The 9,301-nt window shown below is 38.7% G+C and overlaps 1 protein-coding gene across 2 annotated transcripts in view; it reads left to right on the top strand.

Moving 5' to 3' along the window:
- The window catches only part of LOC118765089, a 57,799-nt gene that overhangs the window by 42,296 nt on the left and 6,202 nt on the right, over window positions 1–9,301 (top strand). For both annotated transcript variants that reach the window (XM_036506554.1, XM_036506555.1), the window contains exon 11: window positions 5,421–5,632. In XM_036506554.1, the coding sequence (XP_036362447.1) occupies window positions 5,421–5,632 (212 nt within the window). The remainder of the gene's footprint in view (window positions 1–5,420; window positions 5,633–9,301) is intronic.

Genomic DNA, 9,301 nt, shown 5'->3' with positions numbered 1-9,301 from the left:
TCCAAAAAGTTGAGGAAAAAACTTGCCAATTGTATCGGAAGAGCATATTTATATTCTAAAATATTCGTAAACGCATCGAAATGATGAATATGATAAGCTATCAGAACATGATTTGGGTCCAAATACCGTAAAGAAATGGTTCGCATCCCCATCTATTCAATCGCTTTAAGCTCACCTAGTGACATATTCATTTATTCATACGGAAAATTACGTCATATTTGTATGTTTTCAGTATTGTAAGACACACAAAACCAAGAAACGTGTCTATTGTTACTGTAAAGTTTTACTGTGGATGAAAATTATATATTCTTTTTGTAACCAACTATCAGGACACAGTAAAATCAATTATGTGAGAAATAAAATATTTTAAATAGTTGATATTTGGAAGTTTCTCAATAAATAGCAATGGAAGTGTTTGAAAGAATTTCCAAATTATAATCATCTGTTCAAAATTGCAAAGGCAATGATAGAATGATATACTTCTCTAAGAAACAACAATTGCACCTGGAGGTTTTAATATCGAAATCGTATCCTGCATATTTAACAGATCGAACTTATGATTGTCAATACTATTTTGCTCTTAAAATTTCTTGGACATGGAATCATATTAATGTGCTTCTCATTATTACAAGGATGCATTGAAACTGGTTATTTTTTTAACGATAGAATATATTTTTTACACTTCATTAGTAATAGTAACATCAGCAAAAATAATATACGAAATATTATATCGCATGAGTCTCCATATAGTTTAAATGCTCGTTTCATTGTTGCCAGAATTTCCTAAACAGTATAAATGAACAATTCTCCACAGATCATAAATATAAGATCTCTTTAACAAAATTTGCTTTAAAGTGATCTGCAAACTACACCAAAACGCTTCGCTGTTTCCATATACAGTATAAACAAAAGAAACATATCCAGTTCGAACAAGCAAAACACTTCCTCTATGTAATTTCAGGAAATTTTATACCTGGCCTCTTTATGGAGCTAAGGTGTCTCTTAGAAACCACAGTAACTGAAAACATTATATTGGACTAATTGAAAAATCCCCGAAAAAAGTTCTCTCAATATACGTATACATTTAGACACTCAGGAAACCACTCCACCTTTCCTCTGTTCAAATGTCTGTGGTAAATAATATTAATATTATTAAATTACAATAAGGCGACGAGCTGGCAGAATCGTTACCGCGCCGGGAGAAATGCTTAGCGGCATTTCGTCTCTATTTACGTTCTGAGTTCAAATTCTGCCGAGGTCGACTTTGCCTCTCATTCTTTCTGGGTCGATAAATTAAGTACCAGTTGCGTACTAGGGTCAGTCTAATCGACTGGCTACCTTCCTCTAAGTTTCGAGTCTTGTGCCTAGAGTAGAAAAGAATATTATTAATTCTAGCAAGGCGAGGAACTGGCAGAATCGTTCCCGCGCCGGTCAAAATGCTGAGCGGCATTTCGTCTGTATTTACGTTCTGAGGTCGACTGTGCCTTTTCATCCTTTCGGCGTCGATAAAATAGGCACTAGTTGAGCACTGGGGTCGATGTAATCGACTAACCCACTTCCCCGAACTTGCTGGCGTTGTGCCAAAATTTGAAATCAGTATTGTTAATTAAAAGTCGGTTGGTCCATCATAAACACTCCAATATTAATTGATCCAGAAGGTGACATTTATCTCTGGGAGAAGTATAATATCTGATTACAACAGTGTGCAATTTCTGAACAAAAAATCGGAATTGGCAAACTGCATTGATGATTATTCAGAAATTTTCAACTATTATGTGCTTTAAACAATGATTTATCCTCATATTGGATTTGTCAAATCCTGTAACAGCGGTCATTTTCCATGTTTAGTATATTTTACATATCTGACGCTGGAAACATGAATGTATGAGAATATTTTATGCGTGGAGACGCAAATATATCTCGTGGCTTGCACATAACAATTGAATAAATCAATGTCTGATGTAATTTGCAATGTTAGCGACTAATCGTACTTTGGTGTGTTCGGGAATGCTTCCGCTTATATATTAACGATTATTTGAATAATCGGTAGCGTGAAACTAAAAATAGCTGTTCAACAAGTGTCAGCTTCTGATATAATGTGCATACTTTGTTTAATGTATTAATTATCTTTTCCACTTTTGTAATCATAAATCTTTACCAAAGCACAGACATGCACCCACACAATGTACGTATAAATATATATGCATATATGTCTGTCTGTCTCTCTGTCTGTCTGTCTGTCTGTCTACACCACCACATAAACACGCACCACGCACACACACACCTACACTCCCACACACATACACACGCACCTACATACACACACGCACGCATACACACGCATACACACATACATTACACACGTACCACACCACCCACATACACATGCATACACACACACACACAAACATGCACGGACACACCCAGACATACACACATACACCTATATACACACGCCACACACCTACATACACACACATATACACACGCCCACACACCTACATACACACACATACTACACACACATACACGGACCACCACACATACTTACATACATTACACCTATACACACACGCCTACACACCTACATACACACACACACACATGTTGCACATAACACACATATACGCACATACATATATACCCACACACATGCACACACACACACACACGCACATGCATGCATGCATGCACACGCGCACACCTACATGCATACACACACACACACACGCACGTACACATACATACATACACCACACGCATGCATACACCCATACACACATGCATCCGACACACACACATACATACACACTCACACATACATACACACACACACACTCACTCACACACCTGTATGTACGCGCACACCACATGCACATACACACTTCCCCACACCCACACGTACATACATACACACTCACCACACATACACACACACACACACACACGGACATACATCTATGCACACATACATACACACATACTCACATACATTCATCGGACATACTGCCACCCAGACATACACACAGACACACTCACACATCCACATACATACATACTTACGCGCATACTCGCAGGCACGCCCACACACGCACTTGCGCCGGCTCGCGCTGCATACGCGCTGATACACCTCGCCCTTGGACCTGACGAGACCTCCCGCCCGTTCCTGGGACCGCGCGTGTCGTTGGTTTTCCCACGCCTGTCTCCGCGGTACCACTCTTCCATCTTCCCTCAGCTGGAGTCCTTTTTCCTTTAAACCCCCCCCTTTTTTTCGTTACACACACGCGCACACATATACACACCTTGCCTATATATATACATCACTCTCACAACACAATCTACTCGCCATATAATACCACCACGACACTGCACACACACACACACTACTACTCAACACACGCTGGACGCTACATACGCCCCCACCCCTTCCCCTCCCTCCCTTCCTCCTTCCTTCTTTTTCTTACTACTGACCTCCCTTCCTCCTTCCTTCTTTTCTCACTACTGACCTCGTCTGCTAGCTGACCACTAGTCTCGCCCTACCCCACACGCCTACACAGACGCACACACTACACACACATATATATTTTTTTTGTTTTTTCATCTCGCCTCACACACACCATACACACACGCACACGCACACACTCACACATACACACACATCTGTTGGGTTACCAACCTGTCTCCACTCTTTTGCCTTTAAAAACCCACTTTGCTCTTGTTTCGTCAACATCCGCCTTCACCATGTGCACTCGTAAACACCAGTCGTCTTTTTTCTCTCCCTGTTGCCCGCTCTGGGATCTTTCTTCTCCTCCTTCTTCTTCTTATGTTTCCGACGAAGAGCTCCGCTCGAAACGTCATACCTCCCTGCTTCCATCTCCTGAGCGCCTATAATAATAATACTGTAATTTGTCCTGTTGTTGTTGTTTTTGTTTCCCTTGGATTAAAATTATATATATATACATATATATATATATATATATATATAAATTTGTAAACAAACCCAAAGACTGTAAATTACGGAGAAGAACGACACACATACAGCTTTTATAATAATAGCTATGATTTATATATTATATATATATGCTAATATGTATATATATGTATATATATATATATACTAGCAGTATCGCCCGGCGTTGCTCGGGTTGTAAGGGAAATAACTATATAAGCATTTTTAGAGTGTTATAGGCAAAAAATAGCAAAAAAAATGCATTAAAAATTGAAAAAAAATTAAGGTAAATTTTTTTTAAATCGTTGACACATCGTAGATATTTTTAGAGAGTTACTTCCCTTATATAAAAGCGAAAAAAATGCATTAAAATGGAAAAATATGATGGTAAATTTTTTTAAAATCGTAGACTCATCGTAGACGCGCGCTAATACCAGAAGGGCTCGATATGAATCACGACTATAAGATACCCGCTTTTGGTTAAACTGCACCGCAAAATGTGGGAGTAATTACGAATGTAAATCGAAGGGGACAGACACACAACTTCACCTTATATAAAGATGCTTTTTTTTTTCAGTCATAGAGTTAGATTTATGAAGGTCTTCAGTAGAAAATCCTTCGAATTCTGACTCGCTGCTTCATATAATGAAATTCGTATCCATTTTTTGTCAGATTACAAATTTTGAAAACACAATAGGAACAAATTTCGGAAAAAAATCTCCATAATTCACGGAATTAAAATTACACTTCGATTTTTGTACAAAATTGTGATTTGAAGTGTTTACGAAGTATAATACGTGTTTTCACGAATGTACTAAAGAGATTTACTCTGATATTCTCATTTAAATATGAATAGGTAAATTCGGGCGGTTGGTAACGAAAGGGTTTATATAAGTGTCGTCTGTTTATACATAAACACTGTTTCATAGTTTCAGTTTAGTCTTCCTCAAATCACTGTCGCTAATTTACTCTCTTCCAAGAACATTTTCACTCACTGTTATCTGTTAGCTTCCCATACATTTTACTCATGTATCTATCAGCGTGATAGACAGAAACAAATATTACATTTACTTTCATTTATATTCGTTGCCCACTGTGTGTGTGCGTTTGCGTGTGGTGTAAACCAGACTAAGAAAAGCATTTGACACACCCACCAGAATGTGAGTTTTCTGTAAATTTTGCTTAATTGGAGTTTAAATTTTAAAAACTGGACCTGGCATGACGCGATGCATTGTACTCTTAAAACTGCTAGGTAAATTGTAATTGAAGAAATCCTATATTGTAGATTTGTATAACTCCCAAAGGGAGGCAGATAAAATCTGCCTTTTATAATAAGAGATATATATATATACATATGTATGCATGCATGTATGTGCGTGTATGTATATGCACATATGTATATATGTCAGTATATACACATATTTAAATCTATCTATCTATCTATCTATTTGTGAATTTCTGTATTTTTTAGATATCATGGCGGAACGGTTTCACTTCCAACAACATTATATTATAATGCTGATAACAGTGAGTTTCATCTACGCAGCTTCAATGCATCCATCTGAAAGTTACATGGTCTTCTACGGTTTAGCTTACGTCTTCATATTTCCTGCGATGCATATTCTGTTGCCAATTTACAGTATCTCAAATATAGTGGACCAAAGCTGGGGAACCAGAGACTCGGTAAAAATAACCATTTTTTAACACCACATGATTGTTTTCGTAGTCTTATTTAACATTAGGTCTGTTCTGATTGTTCAGACTTCTTTGTGATGAAAGATATTGCTGCGTTGCCCATCCGCTTTTTTTTTTCTATCAGGGTCTGTGTTGATTAAAGTATGCTATATTTTTTAAAGTTGGTATGACGTCATTTTAGGGAATTTGCTTGTTATTTCTTGCTGGATAAGTGATGACACAGGGGCTCCTTGTTGATAGGTTGCTATACGAAAATAAGTTGTCAGAGGAAAGTATTATTATATTGCTTTTGTTATAAAAGTAGTGAGTTAAGGGATCGGTCGTAGAGTTCGGTGAAATAAGTACCAGTTGAGTACCAGAATCAATGTAATCGACTAGTCCCTCGCTCAAATTTCAGGCTTTGTGCCTATAGCAGAATGTATTATTAAAGTGTTGAATTAAGATGGCAATTCGGCAGAATCGTTACCGTGTTGGACAAAATGCTTAGCGGTATTTTTTCTGTCTTAACGTTTTTGAGCTCAAATTCCGCCGAGGTTAACTTTGCCTTTTATCCTTTTGGTTATTAATTATAAATTGTCAGTTGAGCACTAGGATCGATGTTATCGATTTACACCTCCCTCGAAATTGCTGGCCTTGTGCTAGAATTTGAAACCATTATTATTATTATTATTATTATTATTATTATTGTTGTTGTTGTTGTTGTTGTTGTTGAGTGAGAGAGCAGTGCATGCGATCAAAGTGACACTGGGGTAAAATATACGAAGCCCAGTATACCCATCATGACTACCCGTCTGATAAGGGTACAACAGGCACATGCATCTCAACCAAATGTACGCGCCTTGTTGATCTCATATCAAGATAAACAGCGATTGACATTGCAGCCCTTATTATTATTATTATTATTATTATTATTATTGTTGTTGTTGTTGTTGTTGTTGTTGTTGTTATCTTAATTGTTATCATACCTTTTGCTAATGGTATAGGTGAGCTCGTGGCTTCAAGTTGTTACTTGGCTCCATGTCAACTTCAATCGTACAGAACTTTTAACAGTGAATTTCCATCCGTGGCTATCTCGACTGTTCTTTTCATCTTTTTATCTATGATTAGTGCACTTTCTTTTACGTTGGTAGGTGTTACTTGAAGAACACTAGACTGCTGTTGCCAAATATTAGTTGAGATTCCTTCGGGGAAGAATCATGATGTTAATGATGATGATGACGACGATGATGATGATGATGATTATGATGATGACGATGATGGTGGAGACGGAGGTGGTAGTGGTGATGGTGGCGTTAGAGGTAGTGATGGCAGTGTTGTTGGTGGGACAGTGGTGCAGGGGGAGATGTTGTCACAGTGTTGGTGGTGGTGATGATAATGATAATGCTGCTGCTGATGATGATGGTGACGATGATGGTGGAGGCGGAGGTGGTGGTGGTGGCGGCGGTGGCGGTGGAGGTATTGTTGGCAGTGTTGTTGGTGGTGGGACAGTGAAGCAGGGGCGATGTTGTGACGGTGTGGGTGGTGGTGATGATGATGATGGTGGTGGTGATGGTGGAGGTTGGTGGCGGTGGTAGTGGTGTAGGTAGTGTTGTTGGTGGTGGGAGAGTGGTGCAGGGGGCGATTTTGAGACGGTGTTGGTGATGATGATGATGATGATCATGATCATCATGGCAAATGTGTTGACATTATCATTGTCGGATGGTGAAATTCTTATGTTTGTCTTTCTTAACCTGCCACCCCAACTCAAAGGCATTCATACCTCTAGCTTGTTTGAAATGGGGAAAAGGGAGATGAGGCTAGCAAACATTTATCAACCGCTACGGTTAACCCAACACAAGAGTTGGCATTTATGCTGAAGGCTGAAGTACAGGTGTTGGTGCTGGTGGTGTTGGTGCTGGTATCAGTGGTAGTTTTAGCGATGGCAATATTTGTGGAGCTGTTGATGGTGGAGGGACGTGGCCATGGTAGTAGTATTAATAAACTGTGAACTTGTTCTGCTCGTTTGTGTGGTAGCTGTAAAGATTTTGAAGGCCGAAAACCAGCGTCTCGACCTGGGAATTTTAACACTGTTAGCAGCAGCACTTTAAAATAACCGTGTGGTCAGTGAATAGCTTGCAGTTCTGAGTTCAGGGTCCTTAGTTAGTATGTTGAACAGTATCAAGGGAGAGCCCGTTTGATGGATTCTGCCAGTCTACATCGCTCGTCTGTAAAATATAAACAGTAATCAGAAGTGCTACGGTGAACCATTCGATGAAGTCCAAGGAGATGAAGTAGTAGTAGTTGTAGTAGATGTAGTAGTAGCAGAAATAGTAGTAATAGTAAATGTAGTAGTAGGAGTAGTAGTAATAATAATAATAATAGTAGTAGTAGTAGTAATAGTAGTAGTAGTAGTAGATGTAGTAATAGTAGTAGTAGTAGATGTACTGTTAGTAGTAAAAGAAAAGAGGAAAAAGAAGTAGTAGTAGTTGAACTAGTAGTAGTAATAGTAGTAGTAGTAGAAGTAGTAATAGTAGTAGTAGATGTAGTGGTACTAGTAGTAGTAATAGTATTAGTATTAGTAGTAGTAGTAGTAGTAATAGTAGTAGTAGTAGTAGCAGTAGTAGTGGTAGTAGTAATAGTAGTAGTAGTAGTAATAGTAGGGTAACAGTAGTAGTAGAAGTAGGAGTGCGGGAGGAGGAGGAGAAGGAGGAAGAAGGAGGAGGAAGGGAGCAGAAGGCAGTGAAGATTGTTTAATTAGCAGTGGTTATCGTAGTGAAAGATGTCTTGTGAGTGTTGTTGATGGTGGGGGGTGAAGTTATGGATCTTAGGGTTGATCTCCCCCCACACTTTGTTGTTATTATCATTATTATTATTATCATTATTGTTGTTGTTATTGTTATTATGCTAAACTAATTTTAGATTGGATGTGTGCTGTTAATACTTACACCATAGTGTCACATCACAAAGAGAATTTGAACTCAGAAATTCGACATAACGAAGCACCTGCTAGTTTTGGCCTAACGTTGTTGCTTGTATGATTTTTAACCCCTTGGCAACCTTTTGTTGAACAAAACTGTGATCAAAGATGGTTCGGTCGTGACCAACTCCTCCTTCGACTATGCCTTTTTCTTTTTATTCTTTGTTTTAAAATGGTAAAAAGGAGAATTAGGAGAATTTGGCAGCTACTTCTAAGGAGTTGGATGTCTACATACTAAAGCTCACCTGTTTGCCATTTATTAGACCGCGGGCTTGGACCGTTGAGATTTAAGAGTCCCGGTAATAAGCAAGTGAAGTCAGCACTTCCTCCGTTGGATTTCTGATTTTCATTTGTGGTATGGTGTGAGATGTTTGATCGCTGTGTCATAAATTGCTGAAAGATTATATACAACAGTATTGGTTGCAGCGATTTTTTGTAGCTTTTCATTAACTCCAGTCAAAGTTGTTCTACCAGATATTTTCCATGTAATTGACATAAAGCGGCGAGCTGGTAGAAACGTTAGCACGCTGGGCGGAATGCTTAGTGGTATTTCGTCTGCGGTTACGTTCTGAGTTCAAATTCCGCCGAGGTCGACTTTGCCTTTCATCCTTTCAGGGTCGATTAAATAAGTACAAGTTACGCACTGGGGTCGATATAATCGACTTAATCCGTTTGCCTGTCCTTGTTCGTTCCATCTGTGT

The sequence above is a fragment of the Octopus sinensis genome, linkage group LG10, assembly GCF_006345805.1.
Source record: "Octopus sinensis linkage group LG10, ASM634580v1, whole genome shotgun sequence".
Classification (NCBI taxonomy): Eukaryota; Metazoa; Mollusca; class Cephalopoda; order Octopoda; family Octopodidae; genus Octopus; species Octopus sinensis.
The sequence above is the reverse complement of the archived record's forward strand: the minus strand, read 5'-3'. Positions and strand labels throughout refer to the sequence as shown.